The following is a 16911-nucleotide window of genomic DNA, read 5'->3' as shown; positions in this document are numbered from 1 at the left end:
CCCCAGCATGCCCCGCGCGCCTCCCCGCCCCGCCTATAGCGGCGCCCCAAGATGGCGGACACAATGAGGAGGAGCCGCCGCGCCGCCGCCTGAGCGGGCCCGGCCCCGCCGCTCCCCGCATTGCCCTGCCCGCGCTTAGCCCGCCGCCTCTCCCCGTCCTCCGCTGGCCTCGCTGAGCCGCCGGGCCCCTCTTTGCTTAGCCTCGCCTCGCCCTCCCGGGCCCGCCTTGCCTTTCCCGGCCCGCTCGGCGGCCCCGCCCGCCCGCCCTCAGCGCGGCCGCCCCTGAGCGCGGCTCGGCCCGGCGGTATGAAGCTGACGGACAACGTCCTGCGGAGCTTCCGCGTGGCCAAGGTGTTCCGCGAGAACTCGGACAAGATCAACTGCTTCGACTTCAGTCCCAATGGCGAGACCGTCATTTCCAGCAGCGACGACGATTCCATCGTGCTGTACGACTGCCAGGAGGGCAAGTGAGTGTCTCGGGCCCGGGGATGCGGGCCGTGGGGTGGGAGCATCGCGGGGCGGCGGGGCGTTGCGCGTTGTTTGGCCCCGGTGGCTGCCCGAAGGGAGATCTCGCTGCAGCGAGACGCAGACAGCTTAGGGATCGAATCCCAGCCTTGCGGGTCGGTACGAGAGTGCAAACTGGCTTCTTTGGCTCGCTAAAACACAGATAATTGCTGTGAGCGGCGCTGTGTTAAGCAGCTGCATTCGGCTGTTGTGTAAATAAAAGGTGAGTAAGGCACGCTGTCTGATTGCTGTAACATAGTAGCCTGGGGATGCGTTCAATAAAACCCTGTTCCTGAGTGGGATTGTTGTGTGATTGAGGTGTGTTGTGAGTGAGGGTGGTGTACAGTGCTCTGTGTTTTTCTCTAGTTGGGTACTGGGAAAATGTGGCCCGGGGACTTGGGGGAGTCAGCGTCCATGGAGGTGTTACAGAATCGTGGGGATGTGGCACTGAGGAACGTGGGCAGGTGGGGAGGTGGACGGTGGGACTTGGTGATCTCAGAGGACTTTTCAAACCACAATGATTCTGCATTCCTACTTTTATCTGTAAATCTTGCTTGGAATATAATTGCATGTCTTTATGAGCCAGCAGTGTGCCCAGGTGGCCAAGAAGGCCAATGGTATCCTAGCTTGTATCAGAAATAGTGTTGGTAGCAGGAGTAGGGAAGTAATTGTCCCCCTGTACTCAGCTCTGGTGAGGCTGCACCTCGAGTATTGTGTTCAGTTCTGGGCCCCTCACTGCAAGAAAGACATTGAGGCCCTGGAGCATGTCCAGAGAAGGGCAGCTAAGCTGGGGAGGGGTCTGGAACACAAGTCTCATGATGAGTAGCTGAGGGAACTGGGATTGTTGAGTCTGCAGAAGAGGGTGCTCGGGGAGACCTTATCACTCTATAACTACCTGAAGGAATGTTGTAGTGAGCTGAGGGTCGGCCTCTTCTCTTGTGTAACTAGTGATAGAACCAGATGGAAAGGACTCAAGGGGAGATTCAGGCTGGATGTTAGGAAATACTGATTTCCAGAAGAATGGTTACGCACTGGAATGGGCTGCCTAGGGAGGTGGAGGAGTCACCGACCCTGAGGTGTTCAAGAAATGTTCAGGAGTTGTGTAGAGGGACATGGTTTAGTGAGAACTATTGGTGACAGGTGGAGGGTTGGCCTGGATGATCTTGTAGGTCTTTTCCAACCTTGGTGATTCTGTGATTATATGATGTGTATTTAATAAATCAAGATGTTTATTTACTGATGCTACTTTGTGCTAATAGACTAAAACTAAGACCTGTTGGTTTCCTGTCGAACCAGGAACATGATCATTTCATTGATCATGCAGCACTCCTTCTGTCTTAAGAACAAAACCCCAGAAACCTCTGCAGCCGTTGGCTAACAGTGCTGTTATTCAGAAGATTAAAAACACACAAATAAGACAGCTGATAACTTCGGTGTAGGTTTTGGCAGGTGAGCAAATTGGTACTATGGGGGAAATGGGTGCTTCATGGTGATGTCATTAGTCCATTAAAATGGAACAGTTATGATGTTTAGATAACTGAAAGCTCTGAAAGAGTAATTGGTGTGGCTTTGATATTGATTTGGAATGTTTTTAAGCATGACATACGTACAGAAAGTGAAACGAAAACGTATGTATCTATTGTAGGATGGAGTATGAAAATGACAGGGTAATGATGCAGGAGAGAAAAAAATTATTCTGCTGGCTAATGTGTCAGTGTAGCCTGGCACTCCTAGCCCTGTTGTTTTGTCAAGCAGACTGAGGCATCATACTTGGTGTATTTGAAAGACTGCATCCTGCATATTCTCTTAATTTTGTAGACTCTTTATTTTTTTAGGCTTCTGTTTAGTTAGCTGATATTTCAAGTGAGAATTATTGCTCTTCCCAATCTGACACTGCAAACTTCTGCTTGAAGTGAGTTTGTGTTCGTTTTTATAAGAGTAGGTAACACTGCATGGATGGTGTCTGCTCCGGGTTGCATTCTCGATCAGCACAGGGGTGGGTGATGTTCATACAGGCTTTATTGATTGCTCTTACCCTTTCAGTCTTGTAAAGAATCGTTTGATGGGTTGGGAGGCATTTGGTCCTTCCATCACCATTTCTGGCTGTTAGTGATGTCTGCTTTACAGTGAGGTTTGCTTTAACTGCTAAGTGTAGAAGCCTGATGGCTTTCTGCTGCAGCCCTACAGTTTCATCAGGGTAATCCATGTTTCAGCACGTGTTTATCTGGTGTTTAGAACATTTAAATAGAAGTGACAATTCCCCTCCACCCCGCTAGGAGTTCTGTTGGCCACATAAGAAATGCATCTGTGTTTAGTTATACTCTAGGCACGCACTCACCTTGTTTGCTTTGCTTTGCCACTTCAAATAAGCCACATCAATGTAAGAACTGTGTAACCAAAGCCATGAAGTGCACCTCAGGCTGAATGTATCAGGGCAGTTTGGCAGTCTGTGGGGCTTCAGCTGGAGGCTCATGGCTGTGGGTCTGCAACCCTGGTGTGAGACAAAGATGGCTTAGCAGGGGTTCCGCTTGTATTTTAGCATGGAGCAGTTGTGTTTTATTTATACAAATCAAGAGGTGATGGAGCTGGATTATTGCTTAGCCATGGTGTTCACCAAACGTTTGGTGACTCTGGGTGATGTTTTTACCAGAAGGAACTGCAGCATACTATACAAGTGTAGATACCAGCCTTGCCTGTTCTGTTTCAGACTAGACTGTTATTCTAGGCACTTTGCTTTGGCAATATTGCTTGATTTGCAGTTAGACTGGCTAGATTCTAATGCATCTAATGCATGAAGGGGCTGGCTGCTGCTTGTATCAGCTTACATATTCACCTTCCTTAAAACACATCTACACATAGTCATGGCATTATTCACATTCAGAGCATGCGTGGGTATGTGTAGATATTCTTTACTACAGCATGGAAGGTCCCTTCTCACCCAAGCTGTTTGTAGGTGCTCAGCAGCATAGCTGAGGTGGCTGCAAATAATAGGGGAGCATATCAGGCATAAGATTAGAGTTTAGTTATCCAGATTTGAATTCTGTACTTTAAAGTGTGTTATATGTGTACTGTTTTCATTTTGTAGCATCTTTGCATCTGTGAAGTTTTTGAAATTGATGTAAAAATCAACTGGAAGGAAGTGAGGAAGAATCTGGTGGGATTTGGTGCAAGGGATAGAAGTGGGGGAGGGCTTTGCATGATTTGTGCTGTATTGACTTTCAGTTAATGGAAGCTTCTCTCCAGCAAGTTCACTTGAAGTCTTATGGCTTCTGCTGTTCGAGAGTTGATCTTTAAGATTGATGTCTATTTTTGTTCTGATAGGAAACATCTCCAGCTCCTGTTCTTGTTTGGGTGTGTTGCTTTGGATCTGAAGAACACAAGGAAGCAGTTGAGAGTTTTAGAAATACCTTGTCTGAGGGTGTAGTCTGGTGAACTGCTCTTTGGCAGCAGTATTGGTTTAAACTGCTCTTGTTTTGTTTCCATTTGCACGCTGTTACCTTTTGTTTGCAATAGTAAGATATTTTATGGGAGTGGCTTAGAAGTAACTCACTGAAGAGATTGCTTTATTTCTTATGTTGATATCAGAACCCATCCTGGTCCATTGTCCAGCTCAGAAACCAGCTGCCTCAGCTGGGGAAGAAAGAGGAAGGAAGGTGCTGGAGACCTTGCACCGCTTTTCAGTTCTGCTACTGCAGAGAGATGCACTTAAACTGCTGCTTCTACACTTCCTTTGCAATTCAAGTTTCTACTACTGCAGTATATTCCTTGCTTACCAGACCCTTAACAGCCAGTTCTGTGTGTTTGCTCTCTTGGATGTCTCCAATTTTGTCACACAGTGTTACACTTGAGTTTCATGCTTTAACTGATAAAGGATCTGAGTATAATTCAATTCTCCAGCAGTTTGAGAGTCCCCATGTTACCACTGCTTTCTTATAGCACTGATATGCATTTGTTGTAATACCAGGAAGTCGTTCTGAATGAGACCTCTGAGGTTATGAGATAGCATAGGACAAAAAGACAAAATCAGAATCTAAAACATGCAGCAGATTTTGGATTTTGGCAAGGTACTGATGAGGCAGTGCTGCTTGACATTAAAGGCTTCTTATTCTGGCTGCCCCAGCTCTTCATTCATATACGTGGGGAAAAAGAATGTTGGGAGGAGACTCATAAGTGAATTTTGTTGGCATCACAAGGAGCTCAAGCCTAGGGATGGTCTAGGAGATGGTACCAAAGTACTTGTTTGAAAATGAAATACAAATGCTTTTCTTTCATTGCATAAACACATCTGACTGCTTGAAGCAATCTTGTAACGGGGCAATGAAAACAGGCACTGCTGATGGGCTCAGTTTTGGTTTGAGCTTTGTGTGAGGGCAATTATTTCTGCTTCCTTTTAACAGACCGAAGAGAACGCTGTACAGTAAGAAGTATGGAGTGGACCTCATCAGATACACACACGCAGCCAACACAGTTGTGTACAGCTCCAACAAGATAGACGGTAAGTGATCTGCCATAGTTCAGCATTTTTAACCCAAGCACGCTTGAAGTGATGTGCCTGGGTAAATAGCAAGGCTGGCAAAAATTTGCAGCAGCTTTTAGGTAGTGAGTATGCTGCCACGGGGGATTTGATGTTCAAGTCTAATGCACAACTTGGTGAAATTCTCTCAAGCGTGCTGTTGTGAGTTGTGTAGGTGCTGTTAGTGAGGTGAACTTTCACTTCTTGCCCCTGGGGAGTTCAAGAAAAAATGAAAATTCGCAGTTCATTTTGTTGGTTGATACCACTGTAATCAGATAGGCTCTGTGCCTTATGATGTTGTTCTGGAGAAATGAAGAAGGAAGAGGATGCAGCAGAGGGTGGGCTAAATGCCTGATACACACTGGCAAGTCAGCTGCGAAGAAAGGGAATGTTCTTCTGCAGCAGAGATGACAGAGAGCTCAGGTAACTTGGCAAACCACCAGCCACACCCAGGAGGGCGCAGAGCTCTTTTGAGATAAGCTGTTTCTGTTCCTTAGCCCCACTGCTTTTTTCCTTGTAATAGGCATACGTAGAAAATTGGTTTCCATGCTGTTTTTCCCACAGTCACTGTCTGCAGTAGCCACACTCTTCAAATCAATGACATTGAAGGGCTTTTTAGACCTTCACGACTATCAGTGAAAGGATTTGAATTTAATTTAGAAGTTCCAATTTAGGACTTGCATAAATAGAAGGCTAATCCTTCCATAGGGCACTACTTCTTCTCAAGGCTAGAAAAACTGGAGTCCATCGGTTTTGGGCAGTTTGTGTCAGTTTTGTTGGTAGTGTCTGACAGGAGTTCTTCATTGGCTGTGTCTCAGCACAGCACTGCTTAAATTGGTTCTGATGTTGCGTTTATAAACTCATTGATTTCTGAGTTAGTAGTTTTGCTTTTTCCAATGCAGATGTAGAGCTTAAAGGTAGAGATGCTGGTGTTTGGCATGTGCTAGGATGTCCATGGAATTAAGTGGATATGAATCTGGAACAGGTGGAAGTTAAGAGTTTGGAAGTCCAGTTAGACTAAAGCAAGCTAGGCCTGGATGTGTAGAAATAGGGAGGTTTGTGATGGAATAGGTTTTGGTGATGGAAAAGAATGATGAGTGGGACTGGAAGCAGTTGCCCCTTCAGTTTATTTCATGGCCAGCATACTTGTTTTATTTATAGAACTACTTTGTTCTGTAGAAGCTCTGGCTTGGCTGTTATTTTAATTTATACTTAATTTAACATTTTTAATGCTGTTTTCAGTTGAGAGTTCTTGTTGACAAGCGCTGGTATGTCTTCAAGGAGCGAGAATTTAACAAGTGCTGATCCTGAAGGAAAGCATTATGATAAACACATAATTAGAATAAAAGAAAAATTGTAGAATGTGAAAGTGTTTGTGAGATTTAGACCAACAGTGCCGTAGGGCTCCAGATACTCAGTAGCAGCTAATGCGTGTGCTCTTGGGCAAAGTGTGTGGTAACCCTTTGTGCAGCGACCCAGGAACGTATTGGAGTGCTATCCCTCACTCCCCAGCATTGGACTTGCACCAATCTGTTTATTTCTGAAGATCTCAAGACCTTGGAATGCAGTTCCTCTTGCCTGATTCCAGGCTGAGGTAGTAGTTTGTACAGTTTGAGGGTCTATGATACCACCCGGTACAGGAGATAACTGTACAGGCCACTGCCTTGCCTGGGACGGAGCGCTGCCAACAAGAAGGATCAGAGGATTATTTGCAAGGAAGGATGAATTCTGCAAGAACACTTGGGATATCAAGGTAAAATGACCGTTCTCACAGGAAAACCAGAGGCTTGCCTTCTCAGCATGTTTGAAGTGTCAGTCCCAGTCAGTGTGGGATGTGATGCTGGGTTTAGGGATTTTCATTTTAGACAGTGACCTGAGGTCACTTAAAGCCATTCAGAGCAGCGTTATGTTTCCTGCTTGATCAAGTCAGCCTTATTTTACTGCCAAATTCCAGAGGCTGGTTCAGGACTCTGATCTCAGACAGAAATGGTAACTCAGTCCTTTTTCCCACAGATCCCAAATTTTGCAGAAGAATCATTTCAAAAAGCCCCAAATGCTGTAACTCTTGAGTGTTAAAATACTCCCTGTGTATTGCATCCCTTTGATTCTTTTCTTCTGAGTTTTCCTTTGGTTTCTTGGAGCTTCAGCAGTCCTCATTATTATAGCAGTATGGGTCGTACAGCACTGTATGGAGCAGATGCATCAGGCCAATCTTTTTCCAATTAGCAGGAGCTCAAACTAGTTCCCTTCAGCTGGTGTTAAAAGTTAATTTGGATGATGCTGTCTTGTTAGTCCTATCTGAAAGCTGCTTTTAGATGTCAGATGTTTGACTTCTGCTTTTCGTGTTTCTTTGTTCAAATGTGTCTGCATATAAAGGTTAAAACAAATTTACTTCTGTGCTCTAATAAATCAGCAAATTGCTTCCTCTTACAAAGGTTTATTTTAATCTTGGGTGAAAGTCTCAACAGTGCCTTCCAAAATTCTGGGTACTTCTGGCCTTTACTCAGTAAAATTAGTAATTGATAAATGCTTTAGTGCTGCTCTCAATTAATCTTTTTAATGGTCTTGTCCTGGCCTTGAAGTTCATATTTTTTCCCTCCTCTCTGGATGGATTCACACATTTCCTGAGCTTACTGTTCAGGTGGAGACTGACTTGATGGATGGGTATGTAGGTAAGACAGCAACATCCCTACAGTAAAGCAAAAATAAAAGCAGTAGCATCAACTTTGGAAAGTTCTAGTTTTGTGAGAGTGCTGGAGTAAAACCTTCTGCTGCTTTAATTTGAGCAACTCTGCAATAAATGTGTATAAACTGCATGGCATTTTTCCCTTTAAAAGATGGAATATTACTTCAGAGTGCACAAAGTATCCTTTCTGTTGCTTGACTTCCCCTTCTGCAGTGGAAACCAAGTTGCTCTATGTCTGTTTTTAACTTGATTCAGTTTCAGGTCTGACTTGAATCAGCTGACCAGGTTTACTCACTGCTGCAGTGGGGAACAAGCAAACTGTGTGACAGCTGTTAGATAACGTTGAGTTCATGGTGTAATAAAGCTGATGGTTTGTTTATGGTTTCAGATACAATCCGATACCTCTCGCTGCACGACAACAAATACATCCGCTATTTTCCTGGGCACACCAAAAGGTAAGATGTGGATTGGTGCACTTCAGGAGAAACTGAAAGGGTGCTCGTGCTGAACTTGAGTTGTTACACTCCAGTCAGTCCTTTTTTTTTTTTTCTCTTTTTTTTCTTTTTCTTTGTGGAACTGTTGAATAGTGGGCTTGTACACAACTGGTGAGGTAGGAGTTGCTTCCTCGACTCCTTTTGTGTGGCTTTAATGCATATTATCTTCTGTGTTGCAGAGTGGTTGCCCTTTCAATGTCTCCAGTGGATGATACTTTTATTTCTGGATCCCTTGATAAAACTATTCGACTCTGGGATCTTCGCTCTCCAAATTGTCAGGTAAGATATCAAATTAATGCATATATTTGTGTGTTCTATTTTCTGTTGGGAAGGTGCAAAATGGATTTGTGCTTGCTATAAAAGAGAAATACTGTTGCTCTTTTAGCATTAACACCTTGGAGTTCTGAAGGAGTCTTGATCAAGAGATCTCCAAAAGATTCTTAACTATTTCAATTAAGCATGTCACATTGTGTAACACCACTTGCTTCCACTTATGTCTCTGTACTGGAGAAGCACTGTGAAGAGCAAGATATAACACCACAACTGATAAAACATCAGGCTGCTACCCCATGCAGAAAGTGTTCTCTTAGCCAGCATCTCCCCACAGAAGGGGTGCTGGGAGATGTGTTTTGAGTGTTCATTGTGCTTTTGTGTTTAAATCTGATGCCCTGATGCAGTGAAGTTGGATGAAGAAATGGATGATGTAAAGTAACACAGTAACCATATGGTCTGTTTACTCCTTCCATTGCCTTTATTGTTCATCAGACCTGGTTGTGAGCAGATGCAGCTTTCTAAAAGGAAAGAAAAACCCTATCATTTTTATTTACTTATTTTGAAGGAGTAGTTTTCTGTGTTTGGGGTTTTTGTTTTGTTCTAGTGGAAACAAACTTACATAGAGTGGGGAAAAAAAAAGTACCCAAACTGACAACAGGACTGGGAGTAAATCTCCACCTTTCAGTGGTGATGAGCTGATTCATCCCTGTAGGTAACGTGGCAGTGTGCTCTCATCTCAGTGGGGCTGCATGTAAGAGGGCTGCTTTCTGATTTCAGGTGATATAACTGTAAAAGGAAATGAAAGGTTACATTTTTCACTAAATAGAGCTATCTGCCCTAGAAGTAAACTTTTTTTTTTCCTAACTAGAAGCATTTTTGCTTTTCTTTGGGACTGTGTATTTTATGCCAGTGTATGAATTTGCCATGGGATGAATTTCAGGCTTGGAGTTGCAACGAATACTAAGGCTGTAATTTCAGTGACAGTGCTGTGACACCAAAGTTTGAAGTTGTAAGAATAACAATACCAGGAGCTGTAACTGGAAGCTGCAGGCAGCAAATGCTAAGATACAGGTTGAGGAGCTGTTGCTTGTAATTTTTGGTTTGCCCATGAGATGGCAGCTGTAGCTGCTGAAACATTATCATGAAACCAAAGATTGTGGGCATCCTTTGTATTGGCTAACTTACTGCTTAGTCTTTGGGGAAAAGGTGACCTAAACTAGAAAAAAAAATAGTAAAGGCTACTGAGGGACAGTATAATCCTGAATGTAGAAGCTTAACTGTATTGCTGATTTAATCCAAGATGTGTTCTTATTGATGAACAGTTCCATAAAAACATTTGGCTAATGCGTAGACTTGCTGGTCAGTATACAGAAATCATATATCTTGTTGACTTTTGTCAGATTCTCTTGAGTCTTTTCTAATGTGAGCTGAGGGAAAATTCACCTTAAGCCATAAAAATGCTTTGATGGTATCTGGAAGGTTTGAGGTTTCGTTAAGTTGGGATGGAAACTTCTGCAGTGGTGTTTACCAGAGCTGTTTCTATCTGAAACAGCTATTCAAAAACAGCTTTTTTCCCCCCTTGGTAGCACATTGCTGTCAATTTCAGAAGCACTTTTTTGTGCAGTTGCCTCTTGTGAGTGCTAATACAGTTACAACATCCTCTCTCCTCTCCTTACTTTCTGAGTAAATGACAGCTGTAATGAGATCTCAGTTTGTTCCAGTGTAAACTTTGTCAGTGTACCAAACTGGAAGCTCTGTGTGATGTTTTGAAGTAGTCGAGTTGCTTTTGAGAGGCTGACTTAGAAATGTAATAAAATGTCAATATTCATAACAGAGATTCAGCCTGTATGCTTCTGACCTGCTTACAGTGGGCTCTGGGGGTGGTGGGAGAAATATGAGCATCACTTCATCAAAATACTGTGGACTTCCTCTGTTTTTAGGGTTTAATGCATCTCCAGGGGAAACCAGTGTGCTCTTTTGACCCAGAAGGGTTGATTTTTGCTGCTGGAGTCAATTCTGAGATGGTGAAGCTTTATGATCTCCGCTCTTTTGACAAGGTGAGCTTCCCTTATGTTCTTTCTTAGACTTTTTAGCTTGCAAGAAGTAACACAAACTCAGTGCTCAGAGGCTGGGTTTGTTTGCTCCAGCTTGCTCTCTGGGGTACCTCTGCTTGGCACCTGTTGGGATTTTGCTTGGTGTGTGTCTGGACAGTATGTGCTGTCAACAGCTCCTGAAATCCATTCTCAAACACTTGTGGGAGTTGATTACCACTAACTCTTTAACCTTTTCCAGTTTCATATTCAGGGTTTCTGTTGTTTTCCTTGCTGCTTAATCTGGAGGATCACTGGGAAAGGTGGAGCCAAGACCTCCAGAGGATGGATATACCAAAGAAAATCATGAAACTCAGATGCCAGCAACGCTGCCTCAGTCTCTCTTTAACTTCAGTTAGCTTTCTTTGAAAATTCATGCTCCAGCATTCCCTTAAATTTACTTCTACTGTTAGATGTAGTAAATCAGATACTGAAACCCCCTACTTGTGGCTCATTCGGCTTTTAAAACTGTGGATTCATATTTCATTGAAATTTAAACATCCAACAGCATATTTTAACCGTGCCATTTTCCCTTGTCTGATATTTCAGGCCTAAAGATTTGCTCTTCTAAATCTTAAACTACTTCTTAGCAAAGGTTGAAAGCGGAGTCTTGTGAGCAGCAAAGCATCATACTTCTCCTTTCTCCTTTGAAGGGGCCATTTGCTACGTTTAAGATGCAGTATGACCGCACGTGTGAGTGGACGGGCCTGAAGTTCAGTAACGATGGCAAACTCATCCTTATATCAACTAACGGAGGATTCATTCGACTGATTGATGCCTTTAAAGGAGCTGTCCTGCATACCTTTGGGGTGAGCACGGTGCCTGTGTTACCTGCTTGGAACTTGACATTAAAGTCATAGAGTGCTTGAGTTGGAAGGGACCTCAAAGATATGCTGGCTTGGGGTATCACAAAACCAGTATCCTTCCTGCCCCTCTGCACACAGAGCTCTGTGGTGTCATACAGGGGGCTCTGCTCTTTGGTTGTGAGATGACTGAGTGCACTACTAAATCTTCTGTTTTGTGCCATAGGGATATAACAACAGTAAGGCTGTCACGCTGGAGGCGTCGTTTACACCAGACTCTCAGTTCATCATGATAGGTAAGATACTCTCCTCAGAAGAAATTTCAGTGCTGTATGTTTTTTAGGACTCCAATTACATCAGTGTTGGGAAGCAGAAAGTATTTAAGTAATACAGTGCATTTGTTAGCTTTCTTTATATTGACAGGAATTTTCTGTTTTGTTGGTAATTCGCTCAGCATCTTTGAGAACAAAACTGAAGTGAGTGACTTAATTGCAAAAAGTTTTGGCTGAGAATTTTCTTCTTGCAGAAAAGGAATTGTTCTTGCTTTCTTCATCCTTCTCTTTGGAAAGCGCTTTATTGAACAAACTTATGTTCCTACTGTGGCCTTCTAAATGAAATTTTTAGTGAAAAAAGTTCCAAAATGCTATTTCTGTTCAGTTGTTAAATATGGTGAAGTTATAACTTGTGCTCCTTAATTTTTTTTCTTCCTGGAAGGTCGTGTGTAAATACTGGAACAGAAGAAATTCCTTGCATTTTTTTATTGGGAATCCGGTTTAAAATGAGACTAAACCAGAGTTGAGTTATAAAAATGTTCAGCCTCCAGCTTCAGAGTTCACCTTGCAAATAATGATGCTTGCAAAATGCATTTTAAAGTGAAAATCCTGTCGTGTTTGTAGCAATGTTGGGAGTCGACATTTCCAGTGAAGCTTCTGGTATTTGGCATAGGTCAGTGAGACCTTCACTGGAACTCCTTTGATTAGTTTGCACACATAATGACATCTCGTTCTGTCCCTGAAAGGAGCACTTCTGTGGACAGTGGTTCCTGCACTCAGCTTTTGGCCTCACATATGTGAATGCAAGCTGGCAGTGGTCTTTGCTTCTCACTTGGTCACTTCAGCTCTCCTTTCAGATTAGTGATGGTGGCTGTTAATCTTTTTGGCAGAACAGTGTTGCACTGCGTTGGGTCTCCGTGGTGCAAAGACACAAACCATCTGTTTGGATGCAAATGTGTGAACGATAGCCATGTTTGTAAATGCTAGTGATACTTCTGAAAAATTAAAAGTGAAGCTGAGAAGAGGAGGTGTGCTTGTTCCTTCAGTTCACTGACAGATTGAACTTGACTTTTCCTGTTGGTCTCCCCAGTGTATGTTGTGTATTTTGTTTTCCATTCCTGCCTGCAGGATCAGAGGATGGAAAGATTCACGTTTGGAACGGGGAAAGTGGGATGAAGGTGGCAGTGCTGGATGGGAAACACACAGGTCCTATAACATGTCTGCAGTTCAACCCCAAATTCATGACTTTCGCTAGCGCGTGTTCAAATATGGTAAGGAAATCACTGAACTTCCTCCTAGTCCTATGATGCACTTACCTTTTTGGAAAGGAATCTGAGAAGGTTCTGTGGTGCCAATGGGCATTTCCTTGGGCTTTCTGAGAGGTAGACCTATTGAACTTTTATTGCACCTCACCTGTCAGGTAGGTACGTGAGGCAGCACACCAAGAACTGGCAGGAAAATGTTTGAATGCAGCGTGAAGGCAGAGCAGTGAATGAATGCAGAAGCGTGAATTTCTTTGGTTGCTGCACACAGCTGGTATTTTCATTCTGCTTAAGGCTGGCTTGCTCTGGAGAACGTGCAGTGCAAACCACAGCAGGTTAAGAAAGGGTTTAAACCCCTGGGAGGGTGTTGCTACCTCTCCCCTCGTCTCTGCCTGTCTGCTTATGGAAGGGAGGCACGAGCAGCTCCTGACTTGTGCTCTAGGATATTTGCATTCTGCTCAGTAACAAATGTTCTTTCTTTCCTCTCTTGTAGGCCTTCTGGTTGCCGACTATTGATGACTAATTCCTACACTGCAGCTACTGTCAGATGATTTTCCATACTGCTAACAGCAGTGTATTCTTGCAAGGATAGTATTGGAATTGCCTACATCTCCTAGACTCTGATCCCATTCCTGTATATGTTTCCATATGTCTTATCTTATTGGCTGCATTCCTCTCCAAGGACTCCTTCACTTGACCTCCTAGCATGTTCAGAAGTGACATACAACGCTTCCTTACCTTGCAGACCATGCCCAGCAGACTTCAGCTGAAGTTGAAACTGGCCCAGTATTACGAAAGCAGAGGAGTCTGCTTTATTTACAGAATGCTTGTGGCAGTTTTTAAGCTGTAATTTTGTATTCTCCTTCTTTAAGTGCATAATACAATTGATGCTCCAAGATGGAACATGCAGTTCCTTCCCACAAGTGCATGTTTTTCACATCTGGGATCTCTGTTTCACTGCAGTCCATGGATGGAAATTACTTCTGTGCCAAATGTGAACACTGACAGATTTCAACTCAAAGAACAGATGCTGAAGTCTCTTGCAATTGAACACATGCTGAAAGAGTGGGTGACTGTACATTTACATCATGCATCCTATCATCCTTTTTTGGCAGTTTAGTGTGCAACGAACCATACACATCTTTGACACTGCCAGAGCTTTAAGAAGCCTCCCTGCTGTTTGCTCTGCCAGCATCCCAAAAGGGTGCACACAGTGCTGAAGTCTGGTCTGTGTCCCAAGCAATAAAGGAGTCTGTCAGCAGGAAGATGGGGAAACCAAACTGGGACTGAAAGCACAGTATGCCTCTGTATCTTCCTTATGTATCATCTTGGCTGATTTTTGTAAATATTTTTGGGGGGCAGTGGGAATGGGCCATATTTTTTTACTTTTAGATATTAAAGAATGTGATGTGGGCCAGTGTTGTGGGATGTCAAAGCTGTTCACTTTCACCAATGCAGTTTTCCCCTCCTGGTTTGTAAATAAGCTCTGTGAAGTGCTCCCCAGACTGGGGTTAGACCTGTATCGCTTGGTTGATGCAACAACATGCACAGTTGGTTTGTTATTTCATACACTGTACGCTTGTTACTGGGAGTACAGGTTTTCAGCAGTGGCAACCCAAAAAGAGCCATGCTTCATTTGCCAGATGGAATTGCATTGAAAGTAAAGCTTAGCATGCTTTTGCTGGCTTTGTTCTGCTGTGGCCCTGTTCCAAGGACCACCCCCACAGAGATGGGAGGGACATGCTCTCCTACTCCAGTGGGGCTTGCTGGCAAATTCTAGTCTTCGAGTCTGGTTCCAGGTTCTTTCTCCTGTGATGTTGACTGATTAGATACATCCAGTGGTCAGCCATGATGGGCTCAGAGCAAATGTGGCATTTATTGTATTCTTACCTTTCTAAATGTGCTTGGTGTTATATGCTGGGCCGTGGCCTTGAAAGTCTATTCTTCCCTTCTGAATGTAAAATGCTGGCAAGCATGGAGCGAAGGGAGCAGCAGACCAATGCTGCTGATTTCATCAAACCTTTCTGCTGGTAGAGCTGCAGTTGAGAGATTCATACCACTACACCAGCATCCCTCTTCCCAGTGAGTACTGTCCCACCAGCACCTATAAACACCCAGGGCGAAGGGGGGTGGATATCTGAGACCTTATGCTCCGACTGGGTTTTCACCACCATCTCTTAAGCTCGGTGTTGTTGCATTTCAGGCTGCTCGGTGCTATTTTACCTTTCTCAGTGTTTCTGTAAGCAGCCATCTTTCGCAGTGGTTTGTAACATACAGCCCCTTGGGGTCTGTAGCACGTTTTAACAGTCTGCTTTTACATTCAGTAGCAAATGGTTTTAAACTCTGTTGCCTTAGAGAATGGATACCCACCCAGATGTGTTTTTCCTGTTATTTTTTATAGGGAGAGGCATTTGGAAGTCTTTTATTCTAAAAATGTTCTTTGTTGACGTGGCTTGAGTGCTTGTTTAAAAACAGTTATTCAGTTCTCACTGCTTGCAGTGTTGTAGAACTTTGTGCATTGCAGCATGAAAAGCTTTTTAAAAAAAAAAAAAGAAAAAGAGGACCAAAGTACCATCTAGAAGGACGCATCCATTAAGGGTATCAGTGGAATTTTGGGGTGAGACAAATTCACAAGTTTGTGCCCAACACAGTGCTAAGGCTCAGTTCAAACTGGAATGCTTTCCCAGGGCCAGCTGCTACCTGCACAGTGGCAAAGCCATCTTTATGGGTTGGTATAGCAGTGACTGTTTTCCATTTGCCTTTAAAAGCAGTGTTAAGAAGCTTTGGTATCCTGTGCTTCTGGAAGATGGCGAGAAAAAGGTCTTTGCTTCCAGCTCCTATATGTTTCTCTAAAAGTTAGAAGACTACAGTTCTTGTGTTCTTTAGCTGAGTGTCCCAATGAGAAACATATCTCATTAAACAGCACTCTCAGATCTAACAGTGTCCAAACACGTAAAGCTGAGTAGGAAACAGCATTCTGCACCCCACCACCCACACTGGAGATCTTTTAGATCAACCCTTTGTTCTTTGGGACGAAATAAAGCTGAAGGGAAAGCAAGACTCGACAGCCCGCTCCTAAATAATGCTGTTGGCTGAGCTCATCTGCTTGGACTGTAGGAGACTTGGTGTAGACTTTTTGAGGCTCCCACGTGCTGGGTTAATGTCCCAGCTCCTGGTCTGGGGAACATGGAAGCACTTAAGTGAACAAACGTGGAAGCAGCAGCCTATCTTCCTCCAGTGTTGCTTCTGCCTGTATTTGCACTTTAAGAGTCTCCACCTTGTTTTTGGGTCCAGGCTAGGATCCTGTTGAGAAAAAGCTGGTCTCTTTGGTTATGAGCTGGTTTGGTGCATTTAACTCCTAGGTGGTATCTGCAGATGGGTGTAAATACATGAATGTGGAGAACTCAATATTGTGGCTGTTAACAATAAATATTTTGTAGACAGATTGCTGAGTGCTGTAAACTCTACGTTTGTCTGTTGTGATACGACTTACTGCTTTCCTAGAGGGGAATGGGAAAGTATATTTTGGTTTTGGGGATAGGGAAGCAGTCCTATTAGGCAGAGCCTCTTAGGAAGAGGAGTGTTTGCCGGCAACTGATCCAGATGCAAGCAGAGCACTTTCTCAGCAGGCCAGCAGGGAAGCAGATTGTTGAGCTGGCGTAATAGGAGACTTGTATCATTATAGTCCGGCTGCCATAGGGGATGGGGGCTGACAACGCGGGTAACATCCCATGTATGTTATTTTCAAGTCGAGGATGAGGGAACAGTGAAGCTGGAGAGAAGTATTTTTGCTATGCTGCTTGCTTCAAGCACGAGCAGATATCTGAGAAAGCTGCCTCCTTTCTGGCTCCAGCCTTGCACTGAAGAAATAACCTGGCACGCAGCTCTCGGGCTACTGCTGCTTGGGGAATGCTGCTAGCAACAAACAGCGTTTGGGCAACAGTAAATAAATTCTGAAGCAATAGCTTCCCTGTGATTTGCTAAGGCCATCTGTTTTTTAATCTCAGGTCTGTA

The 16911-nt window shown here is 43.8% G+C and overlaps 1 protein-coding gene across 1 annotated transcript; it reads left to right on the top strand.

Annotated features, from left to right (window-relative positions):
• Positions 1–11: 11 nt before the first annotated feature.
• WDR82 (WD repeat domain 82) lies at positions 12–16342 on the top strand. The gene is made up of 9 exons (XM_010718421.4): positions 12–467; positions 4902–4999; positions 8092–8158; positions 8377–8476; positions 10411–10527; positions 11214–11369; positions 11590–11659; positions 12764–12906; positions 13391–16342. The coding sequence occupies exons 1-9, from the start codon at positions 307–309 to the stop codon at positions 13418–13420; spliced, it is 942 nt and encodes a 313-aa protein (XP_010716723.2). The 5' UTR covers positions 12–306; the 3' UTR covers positions 13421–16342.
• The last annotated feature ends 569 nt before the right edge of the window (positions 16343–16911 follow it).

The sequence above is a fragment of the Meleagris gallopavo genome, chromosome 14 (genome assembly GCF_905368555.1).
Source record: "Meleagris gallopavo chromosome 14, MGAL_WU_HG_1.1, whole genome shotgun sequence".
In the NCBI taxonomy this organism is placed as follows: Eukaryota; Metazoa; Chordata; class Aves; order Galliformes; family Phasianidae; genus Meleagris; species Meleagris gallopavo.
This window is presented reverse-complemented; position numbering and strand designations above follow the sequence as displayed.

Excerpts from the sequence above, each read along its gene's own strand:
- WDR82 (XM_010718421.4), top strand. The coding sequence starts at position 307 with ATGAAGCTGACGGACAACGTCCTGCGGAGCTTCCGCGTGGCCAAGGTG. Across the intron at positions 468-4,901 it reads TACGACTGCCAGGAGGGCAA|ACCGAAGAGAACGCTGTACA; the intron begins GTGAGTGTCTCG and ends TCCTTTTAACAG. Across the intron at positions 5,000-8,091 it reads CAGCTCCAACAAGATAGACG|ATACAATCCGATACCTCTCG; the intron begins GTAAGTGATCTG and ends TTATGGTTTCAG.